The sequence below is a fragment of the Podospora bellae-mahoneyi genome, assembly GCF_035222275.1.
Source record: "Podospora bellae-mahoneyi strain CBS 112042 chromosome 1 map unlocalized CBS112042p_1, whole genome shotgun sequence".
Lineage (NCBI taxonomy): Eukaryota > Fungi > Ascomycota > Sordariomycetes > Sordariales > Podosporaceae > Podospora > Podospora bellae-mahoneyi.
Window position 1 is genome coordinate 1370282 of NW_026946359.1, and position 17970 is coordinate 1388251.

General features: G+C 51.9%; 7 protein-coding genes across 7 annotated transcripts; 3 read left to right on the forward strand and 4 right to left on the reverse strand.

The window, feature by feature from the left end:
- Positions 1–693: 693 nt before the first annotated feature.
- On the forward strand, positions 694–974 carry QC761_104495 (uncharacterized protein; the record flags this gene model as incomplete). The annotated part of the gene is made up of 2 exons (XM_062873706.1): positions 694–870; positions 951–974. 2 exons carry the CDS (start codon positions 694–696, stop codon positions 972–974), a joined length of 201 nt encoding a protein of 66 aa, XP_062736772.1.
- Positions 975–3329: 2355 nt separating this feature from the next.
- On the reverse strand, positions 3330–7303 carry QC761_104500 (uncharacterized protein; the record flags this gene model as incomplete). Its single annotated transcript, XM_062873707.1, has 5 exons — positions 3330–5265; positions 5321–5867; positions 5917–6059; positions 6113–6958; positions 7036–7303. 5 exons carry the CDS (start codon positions 7301–7303, stop codon positions 3593–3595), a joined length of 3477 nt encoding a protein of 1158 aa, XP_062736773.1. The 3' UTR covers positions 3330–3592.
- A 1737-nt stretch (positions 7304–9040) lies between these two features.
- On the reverse strand, positions 9041–9807 carry PSF1 (DNA replication protein psf1; the record flags this gene model as incomplete). The annotated part of the gene is made up of 3 exons (XM_062873708.1): positions 9041–9134; positions 9197–9720; positions 9775–9807. The coding sequence occupies 3 exons, from the start codon at positions 9805–9807 to the stop codon at positions 9041–9043; spliced, it is 651 nt and encodes a 216-aa protein (XP_062736774.1).
- Positions 9808–10092: 285 nt separating this feature from the next.
- On the reverse strand, positions 10093–10798 carry QC761_104515 (uncharacterized protein; the record flags this gene model as incomplete). Its single annotated transcript, XM_062873709.1, has 2 exons — positions 10664–10798; positions 10093–10462 (listed from the first exon to the last, which is right to left on the reverse strand). Exons 1-2 carry the CDS (start codon positions 10705–10707, stop codon positions 10093–10095), a joined length of 414 nt encoding a protein of 137 aa, XP_062736775.1. The 5' UTR covers positions 10708–10798.
- Positions 10799–11136: 338 nt separating this feature from the next.
- On the forward strand, positions 11137–13548 carry HSP78 (chaperone ATPase hsp78; the record flags this gene model as incomplete). The annotated part of the gene is made up of 1 exon (XM_062873710.1): positions 11137–13548. The coding sequence occupies one exon, from the start codon at positions 11137–11139 to the stop codon at positions 13546–13548; it is 2412 nt and encodes an 803-aa protein (XP_062736776.1).
- Positions 13549–14643: 1095 nt separating this feature from the next.
- On the reverse strand, positions 14644–15574 carry ARF1 (Arf GTPase arf1; the record flags this gene model as incomplete). The annotated part of the gene is made up of 4 exons (XM_062873711.1): positions 14644–14712; positions 14948–15013; positions 15070–15314; positions 15412–15574. The coding sequence occupies 4 exons, from the start codon at positions 15572–15574 to the stop codon at positions 14644–14646; spliced, it is 543 nt and encodes a 180-aa protein (XP_062736777.1).
- Positions 15575–16124: 550 nt separating this feature from the next.
- Positions 16125–17837, forward strand: EMP24 (p24 complex component). Its single transcript, XM_062873712.1, has 2 exons — positions 16125–17056; positions 17125–17837. Exons 1-2 carry the CDS (start codon positions 16856–16858, stop codon positions 17536–17538), a joined length of 615 nt encoding a protein of 204 aa, XP_062736778.1. The 5' UTR covers positions 16125–16855; the 3' UTR covers positions 17539–17837.
- Positions 17838–17970: the final 133 nt, after the last annotated feature.

The following is a 17970-nucleotide window of genomic DNA, read 5'->3' on the forward strand; positions in this document are numbered from 1 at the left end:
TTTGCGCGACAATTTTTTCACATGCTCCACGATCTGAGAGAAACATCCAGTCGAGATGATGAGTGGTGAGGGGTTGATACCCCGGTGGAGGATGGCAGCCACATCACGCAACAGGGCCTCCTCACCTAGATGAGGGGCACAAAAAGGCTCTCTCATCTCATCGGGCTGACAAAAAAAAAAACACCAAATCCTATCACCAGTTGGGCAACAACTGAGGATGACGATCGGTACCAAAAGCAGGAGGTGCGGTGGGCATCAGGTGGCCGCTACAACCCACCCACGGCGGCTCCAATAGCCAGACACAAAACACTCGAATCACAAAGCTGAAAGGCACTCGACGAAGCCACGAGCTGATTGAGGCAATCAAACTCAGTTTTGGATTCAAAAACGCCGCAGACCTGTCAGATTTCGTCCGCCATCTCGTCAACCCCAGACTTTTTGCTCCTCCATCGGCAACTGAGATGTCTTCCCTATCAGGCCTTCAACCAAAGTCTGTGCTCACTATCGACAGGGGCCCCGGAAGTCTGCTGCAGTGACCCTCGTGCTGTGCCGTTCCAATCACAACCTCTCGCGAACCACGCTCGCCTGATAAAAAGGGGGTCGTTGCGGTAACCATATGATGGCCATGGCCATGCGACTGTGACCTCAGCCAGTGTTCGAGAAGTTGGCGCACGATGTCTTGCATTCAATGGAATGCTGAAGAGCTTGCTGTCTGCAGCAGTTCTCCACTGGCCTGTACCATCGCCCTGGGATCGCGAGAGCCGTCCCAGGGAGGGCTTGAATCAGATTCAAATGTCGTCAATCTTCATCGTCCGGCAATCCGGGAATCACTCCATACAGATTATTATTATATATCTGGGCAACAAGAAGGCAAGACATTATCCTCCGGTCATATTCTCTCCGAATTCAACTTTCCTGATCGGCAATAATGTAACGAGTTACGGCTATAGAACCGAAAAAGCAGACTACCATGATACTACTGCAGTCTGCAGGTACATTCACACCACCCAACATACCCTCAGCACGCTGCGTCGGCTATCGTCCCTCTGCCGTTCCTGGCGTAGTCTCCCTGCGGTTACTACTTACCGTCGTTAATCTTTCATTTCCGATATTGGTCCCCTTTTACACTACACAACAGTACTAGTGTCTTGTTTCCTACATACGGGTTATCTCGATCGATAATACTCCCTCGGCGGGATGGCAAGTCTGATCGCAACGAAGGAGGCCTGTGCGAACGGGATGTTGTGTTTTCTAGGGCCTTGAATTATTCAGCCTCTATTGAAACAGCTCTACACTATCTAGTTCCCTTGAGTGCCTGTAGGGGGAAAAAGGCTGAATGTTTTCTGTGGTGTAGCTAGCCAGAACTTGAGTTGCCCCCCGCCGAGACGCCAACTGCTGCGAGGAGAGGGCACTGATAAAATGTGTGCGTATGCATCCTCCAAGTCCGAATTTCTATGTCAGTGCGTTTCTGCTGAGGGGGGAAAGAGGGCAGCAAACATATTTATCGAGGACCTTGGCAGATTTTTCCTTCATTCTTAAGGATCGATCGAAACATGGGTAACAATCCAGCTTTTTGAGATGTTGAAAGTGCATGTATGGTTCCGAGTTTGGCGGTCGCCTCAAGTTTATTGAGCCCTTGCAAAAAGGGAAACATTCCATTGTTTGTCTCAGTCCCTTCAGAAACAAACCCCCACTTGCACACCATCTCGCAGAGATGTCAAAGTCTAAAGAAGCAGCAATCGGCATTTCGTGTGAGATGTAAATGGTGGGTGGCACAAAGCCGGTAGGGGAATAATAGCGGTTTTCCTGACGGCGCGGGAACATCGTGTTTATTGGATGTTTGATGATACATGTTTCTTGAGCTGTGCCGTCGTCTTGACCCGGCATTTGGGCGAGATGGGTAGGAAGGAACTGTGCCATAGCCTGGGCGGCACACACCTGATAGGTAATCTGGGTGTGGTATAATAGGAAGACATGGGAGTTGGGACAGGTTCTGAGTTCTGGTAGGATGTGGTAGATCAAACTCAACCAGACTCTTCTGCTCTGCCCCATGGCAAAGAAGGTCTATCCTCGGCGCGGCCTTCGATCACGAGGCGGCTGAATGAGGGAGTCTTACTCCACGCCTCGTATATATCACACGTTGAGATGTGGCTGAGCCTAGACATCACGCACGCATTTATGCCCATATCTTTTTACCTAAACCATGGTTCACCCCTTCAAAACAAAGAACCACCTAAGCTACAAAACCACACATGTTTCAAATCCCCCCCAGCTGAGCCAAAACTCGAACCCTTTTTCTTTCCCCGGAAACGAGCCATCATGTCTTGGAGTTCGGTTGAGGGCGCCTGGGGTAGGTGAAGCCCTGGTCCTTGTTGGAGCCAAAAACCTCGCGATATAGCTGGTGAAAGGGGTATGATATATATGTAGATTTGAAGGTTAGTTATATGCCCAAACAGAGGGACGGGATGGGGGGGAACATTTTTTGCTGCGCGAGGAGAATAGAACGAAAAACGGACTGATCTTAAATATATTTTAGTGTCGGGGTGGTAAGCATTGGAAGGGGTTGATGCGGGAAAAGTGTAATGTGGTGATGTGGTAAAGGGGGGTTGTGGCGATATGTTAAACGGGTAATGTGTTGATGTGCTAAAGGAGAAGATGCAAGTAAGTCCCTTTAACAGCTTGTCACTCAAATCCCGGCAACATCTCAGCAAACTGGATAAAGCCCACTGTCTAGCCATTCTTCAAATACTTTGGCCCTCTCAACCAGTAAATTGCCCTTCAACAAGCAGCAAAACCACCATCATCTCCATCACCTGAACACCTTCCCTGTCCACCCCCTCAGTAACCTTCCCAGAGCTGTTCTTTCCTTCAGTCATCGCACCTTCCCAGCACAAAGTCTTGCTCCTGCCGATGACTTACCAGAACACCATTTGAGGAAGGAACCACAACCAGCATTGTCACAAGGAAGGAGCAACCTCCACGAACGTTAATTGATGGATGTCGGGTGCCCCATGAAACCAGCCACCAATCTCATGCTCCAGCCGGAGATAGTCTGGTGTCATCTTTGAAGTCTTCCAAACCCGAGACAAGTACAATCGGCTGTGAGACTTTGACTCGGCCGAAGAGGCGTTCAGCTACCGGAGATACCAACGGGATATTCTATCTTGGAATTCCACATCGGCCATCCTATGATATAAAGTACTCGGACTCTTATCTGTCATATTCTTCCAATCTACAAACTTGCTGCATGTCTCGGCGATCCTCCCTATAAACATATCTCACTATATTTTCCCGTCTTAGTCTGCAAAGTGTTTGCAAGGTGCATAAAATGTACAACAACGGTGGTGATATTCTCGGGACATTTTCTTCACTGTCTTGGTATCATCTGTACCCCCTATCTACAACGTATCACCAATCTCACATGGCCTGCCTCATACCCAAACCAACCCCTCTATCTTACGGGCTCAAGACATCCCTCCCCAAAAAACAAACGCTTTTCGTTACCCCCTCCCAAACCCAAATATACCTAAACCCGGTACAATACCAAAAGCAAAAAAAAACCGACTCGCTCAAGGTCCCCCCCCCCCTTCCCTCACCCAGCCATAGTAAGCGTATAACTTGTAATAACCCCCATCCTCTCGCTCGTCAACTTGAGGCTAATCCTCAACAGCTCCCTCGCCACCTCCGCCTCCTCCCTCTGCATCCTCCCCCACCCCTCCCGGTCCATAACCCAAACCACCACACCCCCCTCGCTCTCCACCACACACGTCGCCGTCCTGTTTGTCTCGCTGAAAAACGGCAGCTCCCCGCACGTGGTGCCCGCGACGATACTCTCGTACAGCATCCCCTGAGGGTGCTCATACTCAGCCCTCAAAATCCCCGACTCCAGCAGGTAAAACCCTTCTGCTTGCTCCCCTGATTTGAAGAGGACCGTTCCGTGGGCGTATTCCTTTCTCTGAAAGTACCCCACAGCCCGGAACCAAAAGTCCTCGTTTTTATCCGAGACGTCTTGGAAGATGCGGAGGATGAGACGCAGCGGCTCTTTGAAAGACTGCCATCTCGTGAGTTTTTTGCGTACTTCCATCGTGCCAAGAGAGTTCTTGGCCGCTTCTCTCAGATGAGACCTCCTCGGCGACGACCCCAACAGGTCAGAAGACGAAAAATGCGGGCCCAGGCTAGAAGGCACATCCAAGTTTGCCGAAGGTCTCGGCGAGGGTTGCTGCTGCTGTTGCTGAATGAGCTGCTGCTGCTCCTCCTCTTGTTGGTTGGCATAGAGGGTTTTGAGAAGCTCGTTCTCGCAGTATTCCAGGGCTGAATTCAGTTCCGGGAGGAACTTGACTTCAATCCCGTCCTCTCCCAACCCGACCGCGCGGAGGGAGCGGCCCAAGGAACGTTCGGGCCCAACACCGCTGATGACGAGCTCGATGCCCTTGCCGTTGAGGAGGCGGCTGATGGTGTTGAAGACTTCGCCGGCCGAGTAATCCAGCCCAGTGACTAGCCATAGGTCCAAGATGAGGAACTTGATAGGCCGCTTCTTGAACTGGTCCTCGGTGATGAGGTGTCTGATCTTCTCCTCGACGCTGACGATGGTACCGAAAAACAAATACCCCGAAAGCTTGATGAGGTTGATCTGGCGACCAACCTGGCGCAGGTAGTGTTGCTGTGTAGGGTTTCTCCTCACTGTCGAGCCAACCACCTCTCCTGAATAACTGGCTCGAACAGCCGGCACCCTCGAAGCCTGAACAATCAACGAGATAAAAGCCAGCAAGATACCAACCCCGATACCCACGACAAAATCATAGATACCCATAATCAACACGATAGCAATGACGGTAAGATATTCAAGCAACTTGAGCTTCTTCCTCGGCTGCCACACGGCCTCCAGCAGCAGCTCAAACCCAAGATCAAATATGAGGACACCAACCATCATGATGGGAATAAAACCAATCAATGAAGGTCCGATCATCATGACTAAAAAGGTAAGGGCGGCAAGTATGTAACCTGCCAGCCGACTGTCGCCGCCTGAGCGCATAAAGAACAAGCTATTGGCGTAGACGAGGTAGTTTTGAATGCTGCCCACGCATCCAGAGAGGAAGTTCGAGTAGCCGTGAAGCTTGAGCTCGTGGTCAAGATCAGCATGATCCTCCCCCACATTGAGTGCGAGCGCTGGGACGTTGATGGGGACGTGCAAGATTCCGAAAAAGGTGAGGGCGAACATGGCGGGGACACACTGCACAATGGCGCTCCAGTCAACCAGGTGGAATTCTGTTGACATGTTAGCGGGAGGTTCACATAAAAAAACCGGTAGAAAAGTACGTACTGTAAAGCGTCCAGAAATACCACCACGGCTCACCCTCAGGAGGCCCCTGAAACACCCAGCCCTTCCCTCTCAGACTCTCTGTATCCACAGCCCCAAGCATCGAGACAACCGCGTAGAACGCAGCAGGAATGACGAGGATGTACAACGGCAGGAAGAACTTGGATGTGATCTTGGACTGGCCCCAAAACAGAACAATGGCAAGCACCAAAGGAATGATCCAAAGTGGGACAGTATCAGCCTGCGCAAGCTTCTTCAAGGTTTCAAGATCGTAGTTCAGACTGCCATCCATCCGCGCTGTGACCTCAAAGCCAGTGGCAACCAAGAACCAACCGACACCACCGATGCAGCCGATCAGGATATGACGGGGGATAAAACCGACGATATACCCAAACTCGAACTTGCCCATGAGGTAGAATACAGTTCCGGTAAGCATCGAACTGAGGGCGTAAGAGGTGATTGTAGTTGCAATGACGGCATCAGGCTTGTCCTCGCCTACCAAAGTGGCGATGGTGGCAGCCATGTTGTGAAAAAAGGGCACAACTTCGATCTGGTGGATGTTAGCATTGTTGCATGGGAATAGGTCTACATTTACTTACCAATTCAGATCCGACTCCGCCCCTGAAAATACTCCCAGTCGAGAATGTCAACTGCGAGATGATCGTGCTCACGTAAAAGATGGAAATACCCGCCGATCCTAAATTGGCAAAAATTGGACTTCCCAGCGGGAACAATATCATACCTGGTAGCTGTTAGTAACGATTCCGCAAAGGATAGGATAGCCACAGTCCTCACCATATGACAATGCATCCAAAATATTCAGCAACAACCCAACCACCACCGCCGGCAGGCACGCCACAGGAGCAACCACAACATTCTTCCAAAGCGCATGCCGATCCCAACTCTTGAACCCCCTAGCAACCTTTCCCCTACCCCCCTTGACAGAGTCAACAGTCCTATGCAGCCACCCGGTCCTCGACGGCCCCTTCTGGCTCTCCAAATCAACACTCCCATTCCTCCCATTGCTAATCCCATAACTCCTCCTACTCTCCCTAGACCTCGACACCATCAACGGCGATGACTCATCCTCCTCCGCGCCCCACCTCGAGAGCAACGGCCGTGGCTCATTCGTAGACAGCCTGCTCAAATCATCCTCCTCATCCCCATCCTCATCCTCATCCCCCGTAACCTCCACCACATCATCCTCCCTTATCTGATCCTCCTTATGGTGCGGCAGCAAATACCTCTCCTCAGGCGGCGACCTCCTCAGCATAGCAGCAATCATCGAAGGCCCCTCTCCAGAGTCAACCTCAGCGCTATCATCCAACGGCTCCGGCGAAGGCGGCTCAGAGACTTCCTCTATGGTCTCGGCCGAGATCGATGCGCCGAGCAGGTCGTTTGCTATATTGTTATTGTTGGTGACGCCTGGTTCGTTGTTGTTGTTGTTGTTGTTGTTGTTGTTACGATTACCACCACTACCACCCGTGATTGCGTGATCGGGTCGAGCCGATGACGAGAGAGAGCGTGCTCGGGAGAGGAACGAGGCGCTGCGTCCGTCTTTCTTGTCTGATAGGAAGTAATCCGCGAGTTCGGCCGTGTCAGCGCGGACGGAGCGGGCTGACTGGATGTTTTCGAGGCGGGCTATCGTATGGGTTTTGTTAGTTTACATTACGGAGGTTTGGGTGGGATAAGAGGGATAAGGGGGAATGTAAACATACCTGGGTCCCTAATTGAACCATGAATGTAGGATCTTGTAGGCTCACGGTGGCTCACTGAACCGACAGAGGAGGAAAGAAACCATGCATCATTGTTGTTGTTGTTGTTGTTGTTGTTGTTGTTGTTCTGCTGGTTCTGGGATGTTGGTATTGGCTCTGGGGGGGTTGAGGTTATGGTTTGGTCTTCAGGGTGGTCCTGAGAGTGATTGGAGACGGTAGACGACCGTCTTCTGGCCCAGGGGGAAAACTGGCCAAAGACAGGGGAAGACATTTCTTCTGGTTCCAAAGCGGTCCTACAGACTTGCGGACTCTTTCTGGGGGCGCGCAATCGGAGAGTACCCTAGAAGATGGGATGGGTGTATGGACGGGAATGTTCAACGATCAGGTTACCCAGAAGCGTGCATGTTGCAGATCCACCAAAAGTCAAAACTGCAAAATGGCACTAGATCCTTGACCCCTTACTTTTCCCCAATAAGAGACCCGATGACGAGCTCAAACCGAAGGAAGTGTAGGCGCAAATGTATGTAGGTCGGCTGGTGTGTGCGGTGTTGTCCTGCAGACGGGATGTTGCGAGACCGGCCGTGGGCAGTTAAGTAGTATGCGATACACGATTGGAATAGGTAAACTCCAATGCAGGCTGAAGAGTGTAACTCGCACAAACAATATGCGCTCCAATATAAGTCGCAGAGTTATTCACCGGTCGGTACTAGAAAAAAGAGTTGCAAAAAGGTCGTGTACATGAATCGAGGTCAACAGAGAAAGCGGTCGAAGACTGGAAGCGGCGGGCGGCCAGGAGGGTTCTCGACATATCACAGGACGAAAAAGGTGCCTGCAACCGGTATTTTTGTACGTTTATTTTTTTCCCCACACCAGCCCCACCAAAACTCAGGGATTCCAGCTCTAAAGCAACACTAAGGTACGTAGGAAATAAGCTATGCGCCTCGCCCAGTCGTAACGTCTTTCCAGCAGTTTTTGCGTCGCTCGTAAACGTGGTGCGTGGACTTGAGAAGGTGGAGAGCCAAGAGAGGTGCCGTTTGGACCGCGCCCTCACTTACATGGTCTGGAACACGCAAAGATAGCTCTGAATGGTGGGGGCAGAAGCTTCAAAGTCGTCATTAGCCCCATGCAGGTCAATGCAAGAACAGTGCGAATTGGTTTGCTCCATCCTTCACGGGCAGCTCCGGTGCTCGCGTACCGCACCCGCTTTTCTGAGCTGGCAGCGGAGACATCACTTATCCACCAGCGAGCTATCGAAAATGGCACAAGGAGTCTTGTGGAGATGTTTATAGTTCTGTATTTCAATCGACGATCGGTCTGGTGATGTTGTCGAGCTGTTTGAAGCTCAAATTCTCTAGTCTCTGATGGCTTTTCCTAACCCATATATGCCTTGGCACAGCACAGTATTGCCACCGTGGTCCATCGCCCCTCGACGACGACGGTCGGAAAAAAATTGAACTCGCCATGTGAGCTGAGGCGCCAAATTCCTGCAGGCGCACACCGTGGGAGCCGTTGTGGGTTGCGGCGCCTGGGTTAATGACCTGGTTGATTTCTCCAAAATTCTCGAACGTCGTATGCATGTGTGACGGCTGCGGCATTGGCCTTCAGATGGACCGCTGAGCCCTGTTCATGCAGGAGGTGTTCTGCCCCTAATGCCGAGTTTGATGATTTCAGCTCTGTCAGAGGCTCTCTGATATTGATTTCCGCTTCCTGACTGGAACCGGAAGGCCACCTTTTGCCGTCATGGTGGTGCGAACTTTCGTCATGATTTGGTGGGACAAGAGGGACGATGGGAGTCTCGAGTGGTAAAAGACCGTGGCCTCGTGAACACCGCTCGGGACCGTCCTATCTTTCTTCCCCAGACAGTGATCATGGCGAGGAAAATAGCGATGGGAGTACTTCCGAGGGACCGTCGCATACTGGGCAATTTGGCCCTGCATCTGTTTTGACCTTCAATATCGTGATGATGTTGGACTCTTACATGATACTCTTGCACTTCGCCCACGCCCCCTCAGCCAAGCTTCTGAAGGTAGCCCTGGGCGATCAGGCGCTCAACATCTCCTTGCCGAACATAGAACTGGCTGTTCTTGGTGAGATTGATAGCCCTACGCGGTTGTTAGTCTCATGACATACATGCGGGACCATCCGCGGAGAACAGCATGCCTACCCGTATTCGGTCTGGATCTCCCCCGCATCTTTGAGCACCCGCACGTCAATGAAGAGATCTCTGGGCGGCTCGAGGCTGCCAGTTAGGTCAATATCTGTCCACTGGCCCTTGTAGGCCGCGAGGAGGTCGCCGTATTGTCGAACGTAGTCCTCCTCTTGTGGGCTCAGACTGCTACTCGCCCCACCATCGGCCGCGGCAGTTGCGCCATTGGCACCACCTCCAGCTTGCTGGCCAGCGAGGTCCAGGACATCTGACCCGTTCCATACCAGCTCCTCCAGCTTATCTGTCCTGGTGCGGTGGTAGGCAAGGAGGCACCGCTTGTTTCTCCGCATAGACAAATGGTTGACCAGTAGGGTGCAAGCCGTGGACTGGTCTGCAGAGGGGTCAAATGACCCCTGAAAAGGTTCGAGGAGGCTGGCCACGTCCTTGTCCAAATCTCGCACCTCACGTGTCACGGCGCGGACGAGCTCTGTCTGGTATGGTGGCAGGTGGACGAGGTTCTGCATGCGTTTGGCGTGTTGCACCTATCAGATGTGTGAGTGGGTGTTAAAGTCACTGATGAGACGTTTCTCACTTACCAATTTGTTGCCCTGGTCTCCGTACATCGGCATCTTGGATAAGTTGGCGAGTTTTATTTGGAGTCGTAGTGAGAAGTAAGAGATTTGGCTCAAGTGAAAGGCTCCTCTAGATTTTGGCTTACTTAGTTGTGAGAAGAAGAGTGGTGAGAGTGAGAAACCAAGTGGAAGTCGCGCCGCGTCGGGCTCCCATTTAGGTGGTCTGTGTAAGAGACATGATTGGGTATTTGACGCGATAGTCCCACTTTAATTGAACCTCGACGATCTCCAGTGTGAAGATATCAGATGAGCAATGAAAACAGTCTTCGAGGTCTATTGCTGTCAGGCAAGGTTGAGATAGATTTGCGTATACATAGAGATTTGGATTCGACTACTGCCAGCTATGTTGGTCACTGGCAAAGTCTCGGTAAAGTCCAGAGAACGATAATTGACATACGAGGACATTGGTCTGGAGGTCCTCAAATCACTAGTCATGAGACGAAGTTTGTGACTTAAAAATGTATTTTTTCTATAACCATGACACATCCAAGCTCGCCGAAAGATCACACACAGGCATGTGTCAACCGAAACTAGATTCTCTTGCCACGACAAGCACTCAATCTCGGTAGCTTTCTCGACTTCGCGATGACTTGATAATCGGATCTCTGAACAAATCGTTCGTCTGATTTGACCCTTGATAGTCTTGTTCTTACTATGAAGCAACATGTTAGCACGAAGCTTTAGATCTTGCTAACGAGTATTGCGACAGAGAGTAGGTATCAAGTCAGAACGCATTTGCATGCTGGGTTTCGTCGTCATCTGCGGGGTCTTAAGCCGCTAGGCAACACGGACCAAAATTGATCATCATGAGAGAAGGAGAGGTAAAAGAGCAAGGAAGGTGCTGATAACTTACCCATACGACAGTGTCACGACTGCTGCTGGCAATGCGATATTCATCTGTTGCAATTGACAGCAGCAGTCACCCAGAAGACCGTTGAAGCCATCCAGGTCAAAAAGATACTGGAGGTCGAAGTGGAAATGTCGGCCGCGATACCAGAAAAATGTTTCCAGGAAGAATTTGTCGAAACTTCGAAATTGCAGTTTAAAAAAGCAGAATGCTGGTGCACAGACCATATAAGCTCAATATCCACTTGTCGCAGCATTAAGCTCCGATAAGATAAAAGCCTTTATGTGGGGCCATGATGGAATCACCGAGAGCTTTCGAGCTCCCAGACTGAGCTTCTCTATCAGTAAACAGACTTGCCACTGGCGTCTGTCTGCAAAGACGTTAAATTCAACGGGAGGCTCGGTCGGCAAACCCAATTTGAACTCTGTTGCCCGGCGACAACAACGTTGGAAAACGCAAAACATACAAAACAAACCACCATGCAAGCACGATCACGGTTACTAACAGTAGCCTCTCGGCGCATGGCTGCCGTGTCGAGGGGGGCTACCCGACAGCGACAATTTCCCCAAGCCCTCGCTACAACCACACCGCAGACGGCAGCTCTGGTAAACTCACTACGGCTCGTGCCATCTGTGGCAGCTCGGCACTATTCCAATGGCAGACCGCACCCACCGGGCGGTACTCACCGCATGAACATGGGAGGCGAGCCGGAGAAGCCTGCTCTGGAACAATACGGCGTTGACTTGACGGCAAAGGCAAGGGATGGAAAGCTTGATCCCGTCATTGGCAGATCGGCCGAGATTCAGCGAACGATACAAATTCTATCGAGAAGGACAAAGAACAACCCGGTGCTTATCGGTAATGCTGGTGTAGGCAAGACGGCGATTCTGGAGGGGCTGGCCCTGGAAATCGTACGGGGGGCTGTTCCGGAGAGCATCAAGAACAAAAGGGTCATCAGTCTGGACCTTGGCTCGCTCATCGCGGGAGCCAAGTTCAGGGGTGACTTTGAGGAGAGGTTGAAGAAGGTGTTGACCGAGGTGGAACAGGCGAATGGGGAAGTTATCCTCTTCATCGATGAGCTTCACACCCTTCTGGGTCTTGGAAAGGCCGAAGGGTCTATCGACGCTTCTAATCTCTTGAAACCCGCCCTTTCAAGAGGTGAGCTTCAGTGCTGCGGCGCTACGACCCTCGCGGAATACCGTCTAATCGAAAAGGACGTCGCTCTTGCGCGGAGATTCCAACCCATCATTGTCAGCGAGCCAACAGTCCAAGATACCATCAGCATTCTGCGAGGCATCAAGGATAAGTACGAGGTGCACCATGGTGTCCGCATCACTGACGGTGCCCTGGTCGCCGCAGCTACTTATTCCAACCGCTACATCACCGACCGTTTCCTCCCAGACAAGGCAATCGACCTGATGGACGAGGCAGCAAGCTCTCTCAGACTGCAGCAAGAGAGCAAGCCAGACGACATCCAACGCCTCGACCAAAAGATCATGACCATCCAGATCGAGCTCGAAAGCTTGCGCAAGGAAAAGGACATTGCAAGCAAGGAACGACGTGAAAAACTCGAGGCCGATCTGAAGACGTACGAAGACGAAGTCAAGGTCCTGACCGAGAAGTGGGAAAAGGAAAAGGCCGAGCTCGACGCCATCAAGCAAGCCCAAGCCGAGCTCGACAGAGCCAGAGTCGAACTTGAAGTTGCCCAACGCGTTGGCAATTTTGGCCGCGCATCGGAGCTCCGCTTCGGCATCATCCCTCAGCTGGAACAAAAGCTCCCCAAGGAAGACGAGAAGAAGAGCGAGACGACCCTGATCCATGACTCTGTCACGGCAGATGACATCGCCAACGTCGTGTCCCGCATCACGGGCATCCCAATTTCCAAGCTCACCTCTGGCCACACCGAACGCCTGATCCACATGGAGGACATCCTGCGGGAATCCATCCGCGGCCAAGACGAAGCCCTCAAAGCCGTCGCCGACGCCGTCCGGATGCAGCGCGCCGGGCTCAGCGGGGAGAACCGTCCCCTGGCATCCTTCTTCTTCTTGGGGCCTACCGGTGTAGGCAAAACAGAACTCTGCAAGAAACTAGCCGGTTTCCTCTTCTCGACCGAGTCGGCCGTAGTCAGGTTTGACATGTCGGAGTTCCAGGAGAAGCACACGATTTCTCGTCTGATCGGTGCTCCCTCTGGATACGTCGGGTACGAGGACGCGGGTCAGCTCACGGAAGCCGTCAGGAGGAAACCCTACGCCGTCCTCCTCTTTGATGAATTCGAAAAAGCCCACCGTGACATCTCGGCTCTGCTCCTCCAAGTCCTCGACGAAGGCTACCTCACCGACGCCCAGGGCCACAAGGTCGACTTTAAGAATACCATCATCGTGCTCACCTCCAACCTGGGCGCTGAGATCCTGGTGGGAGCGGACATGCTCCACCCTTACAAGGAGACTCCGGACGGGGACATCCACCCCGACGTCAAACGTGCCGTCATGGACGTTGTTCACTCCCAATACCCGCCCGAGTTCCTCAACAGGATCGACAGCTTTATTATTTTCAAGAGGCTGGCGCTAGAGGCGCTGAGGGATATTGTGGATATCCGGCTGAAGGAGCTGCAGCAGAGGCTGGACGATAGACGGATCACGCTCGAGGTTCCGGGGGATGTGAGGCAGTGGTTGGCGGAGAGGGGGTATGATCCCAAGTTTGGGGCGAGGCCGCTGAACAGGTTGATCACGACGGAGATTGGGAACGGGCTGGCGGATAAGATTATCAGGGGGGAGATTAGGAAAGGGGATCATGCGGTTGTGAGGGTGAATGAGGAGAAGACGGGGTTGGTGATTGAGGGGCAGCCTGGGAAGGGGGAGGAGGGTCGAAAGGAGGAGGGGGAGGAGAAGTAAAGAACAGTTGTGGGTAAAGGGGAGAAAAGTGTAAGTTTGTTGTGCAAGAAAAGTTACAGATGAAGACGCCGCTCCATCGTTTAACAGGAGATTAGGGGGGCGTGTCCATGCATGAGTTATGGCGCTGGGAATGTATATCATGGTAGCATTTTGGAAGGGGGTGGGTTGTTTTTTGGACTTTGTATATTTTTGTATCATCATATTGTAGGTTGCGAAATGAGACATGAGAACATGCTGTGAATATTTTCCCTTGCCCTTGTAAATTCTGGTGGACGACACTTGGGGTTCTAGTTGTGCTCCACAAAGTACCTCAAGACATAAGAATGAGCAAACAATGTGACAAAACAACCTTTCTTTGTGCCCCCCCAACCCTCACCGCGAGCAACCACCCTCACACGCTCACCTGCCCCATTTCGTCTTGAATAAACCAGACAAAGAAAGCTCGATCCAAACTATGGAATCAAACTGGAGCTTGAACCCAATACCTGGAGCTAGCCAGTCAATTGCAGATGACGAACCCATCTTTGTGTTGCGTGTGACCATCTAGGTAAACTTGAACCGCCGCCAGATGATGCCCAACTGTTACCTACGCTCACCGAGGCAACACTATTGCCATCACACAATTTCTCATTTCGTTTGCACCATCCCAGCGTTATCAGCAAAACACAAATCGCATTACACCAAGCATGCTAGAGTACTCATAACAATCGTGTATAGGAGAGAGAAACAGAAGAGGGAAAAGCCAAGACTGGAAAAACGGAAAATCAAATTGATGATTAGCAACTGTGTTTACAGCCCCCGTAACACTCCTTGCACGCCCACCACTTCTCCCGAACAAAAACAACATCCATAACTTCCTCCCCGCTGTATAACGTATGCCCCCTTTTCATCCCTTCGCATCCTCGGCATATCATCAGACGTAGACGTGGAGAGCCAGGTTGAAAAGGAATCGGGGCGTTCGGGGAAGTAGCAGATGGACTGTTGTTCTCTCCTGACGATGTATCAAATTGTACAAGATTCCAAGCCAATACGCCCCCTGTCTTTCCGAAAAGTGACCAAGTTGAAAGAGAGTGTCGATTCTCCCTCTGCATCTTCTCATCGTGAACGGCCGTCACCATAGAGGCAGCAACCGCCGTGTGTAATGTTCATGGACCAGTCGATCGTCTAAAATTGGGTATATTTGAGAGAACAATCGAACCATGCTTGACTGACCGGTGAAGGGGACCGGCCTGTGGTGTTCTGCGTTACATTTATGACTTCTTCTTGAGCTCGCTGGAGAGCCAGTCGAGACCCTCGAACAGACCGTCACCGGAAGTGGCGCAGGTAGATTGGATGTACTGTAGCACATGTTAGAGGAGGTCCAATCATTACATGAATACTGCGACGGAAAAAAACATACCCAAACGCGTTGTCTCAAGCTGTGGAGGCCAAGCTTGTCTGTGATCTCAGCAACGCTCATGGCGTTCTACAAGCACGTCAGTCAGGTTGATCAACAATCATTGGTTGATTCTCGTTGCTTACAGGCAAATCCTGCTTGTTGGCGAAGACAAGGAGAAGAGCATCCCGCAGCTCATCCTCGTTGAGCATGCGCTGAAGCTCTTCGCGAGCCTCGGGAATACGGTCACGATCGTTGGAGTCGACGACGAAAATGATGCCCTGGGTGTTCTGGAAGTAATGTCTCCAGAGGGGGCGGATCTTGTCCTGTCCACCGACATCCCACACGGTGAACTGAATGTTGGCATACTCGACGGTCTCGACATTGAAGCCTATATTAGAGAGAGTGTCAGTTTTGATGTTGTCATGGGACTAGACATGTTCGGAGATGCCCGAACACTGGAGATGGGGTGGATGGTGTAATCGTACCGATGGTGGGGATGGTGGTGACGACCTCACCAAGCTTGAGCTTGTAAAGAATGGTGGTCTTGCCGGCGGCATCGAGACCGACCATGAGAATTCTCATTTCCTTCTTGTTGAAGACGAACAGCTGCTTGAGCATGTCCTGAAATTTGGAGGCTGCGAGACCCATCTTGGCAGTGTTGGCTCACAAGGAGACTTTGGGTAACTGGGGTAGTAGTAGTTGTTATCTGGAAAGAGTGTTCTGTGAGCAGATAAGCAGCAAAAAGGGGCGCGATCAGATGCGGAGCTGAGAGCGTCGGTGAGGTTGGGAGAGTCGATGGTTGCGATACAAAGGAAGCCGGGAGGCAAAAGGTATAGAGAGCTGACCGATGGTCTGAGGACAGATATGCGGAGCGTTCCAGAGTTCGAGTCGGGCGTCCAGGCTTCCAACCTACAGCCTCGATGTCCCCAGTGCGTGCAAACGGGAAGCGACAAATCGTCGAGTGAAGCGACGACTGCAGCGTCGAATTGGTCAGCAGCACGGGTTTCGATGGGCCAAGAGCCGTTGGGAGCAGTTGTCGTGATGATTGGAAGGCAGCGGGCGGCAGGCCGAGGCAGTAAGCCGATGCCGCGATGGATGCACAGACACACAGCACATACAGTCGAGTCGTCGGTGGTCGAGCTCTCCTTTCCTCTCTCTCTCTCTCTTTTTAGGAGACGGGCAGGATAAAGAAAATGACTTACTATTCAAGGCGGTCCTCGAATATGGATGGAGATGGCGACGCGGTTGTTTACCGTCGCGATGGGTGCTGGCTTATGATGCTATGATGGCGGTGTGGGAAGGGAAACTCTTTGGGGGGAACGGTTTGGATTTTGAAAGTTGTTCTTGGGCTGGGCTGAGCTGAGCCGGGCACGGGACATGCAGCCAGTCCAGGGAACGCCAGTCCTATCTTGCCCCTCTGGCACCGCAAGCCAGGGGACTTTGCTTCCAAAGGGTTAGGGGCGACGCACGGGCGCAGTCTGCGTGAATACCCGCTGGCAACCTTATCACAAGCCCCTTTTAGGCACACCGTCAACGGTACTTTGCATGTACCCAGCCAGTGCGAGCCTCTGGAACAACATTGGACCGCGAAGTTGTTGCCTCTGAGGTGGCTCCGATTTTTCTCTTCACAAGCCAACAGCCAACCCCCAACCCTGGAGCAGAGTTGTGGTAGCAAGGGCCCCTGTCACTGTGTTGTCGGCCTGCCAGGAGGAGCCGCTCTTGCTCGACCTGTGGACCACTCACACTCCACGCGACCAGAATCGCCAAGGTGTCCCTTGAGACCAAAGTCCGTCAGAAGAAGCCAGCACCGCGAAAATCTAGGGTGAAGCTCTAGCCATTTGCGACTCCTTCCACGTCATCACCACCCCCCCAAACGATACGGATAACGACACCGACGGCGAGAGACCCCCCTGACCGACGATACACACAATGTTTCTGCGCACAGCAGCCAAGCTGCTGCTCTCAGCCAGCGTGCTGGTGAGCTCAGCTCTTGCACACAACATCCAGCTCCCAGCCCACGGGCGCGAATGCTTCCACGAGAACCTGCACCGCGATGACAGAATGACGGTCACTTTCCAAGTTGGCGACAGGGAGTTCGGAAGCTCTGGCAATCTTGATATTGATTTCTGGGTATGTCTTGGTTCTCAATGGGCGGAAGGGGGAGCAGCCGACTAACCAAGTTTTGTTTCGATCCACAGATCACCAACCCTGTCGGCGGATTCGAAGTAAACGAAAAGTCCATCTCCAACGGCGACTTCTCCTTCGAGGCCAAGCATGACGGCAAGTACCTGTACTGCTTCGGCAACGAGCACTGGGGTGCCCACTCCAAAGAGGTCTCCTTCAACGTTCACGGCATCGTCTACGTCTCCGAGGCCGATGCCCCCCAGGATCCCCTCGAGGTGGAGGTGCGCAAGCTGTCAGAAATGCTGGAGCGGGTCAAGGATGAGCAGGGCTATATCATTGTTCGTGAGCGCACCCACCGTAACACGGCCGAGAGCACCAACAGCAGAGTCAAGTGGTGGAACTTGTTTGTTATCGGTATTGTTATTGGCGAGAGTGTCTTCCAGGTCTGGTGGCTCAGGAGATTCTTTGAGGTCAAGCGGGTTGTTTAAGAAGGAGGCAAAGCCTCGGGGTTTGCATTGCTCGAATAAATGCATATATACACCTTTACTACATGGGTTATCCATATTTTGGGTGCAGGATCTGGCTGTGCGGAATACGAAAGTGGATTTAGAGGTAATTTTGTCTTTGGGGCTCATGAAGCACAGCAATGGTTTGATGTAAGAAGGAGAAGGTGTACCGTCACTGTCTGCCATGAAGGCACAGGTGCTTGTAGATGCAATGTCACGATAATTCATGATCTGCCACTTTGTTTTTGGTTTCAGAGCGCTGCTGATCGCATGGAGTGCCCAGTGGCTAGAAAGGCCGTCTCTTTTCACTGGTCACACTGCTGGACCATCGGTCAAACAAGCATTTTCAATCATGTACAGCAGATTCATTCATCTACTAGTCTAGAAACAGATCTTTTCTCATGCTCTTCATAT

Coding starts and splice junctions, on each gene's coding strand:
- EMP24 (XM_062873712.1), top strand. CDS start 16,856: ATGTTTCTGCGCACAGCAGCCAAGCTGCTGCTCTCAGCCAGCGTGCTG. Junction 17,057..17,124: donor ATCTTGATATTGATTTCTGG/GTATGTCTTGGT, acceptor TTCGATCCACAG/ATCACCAACCCTGTCGGCGG.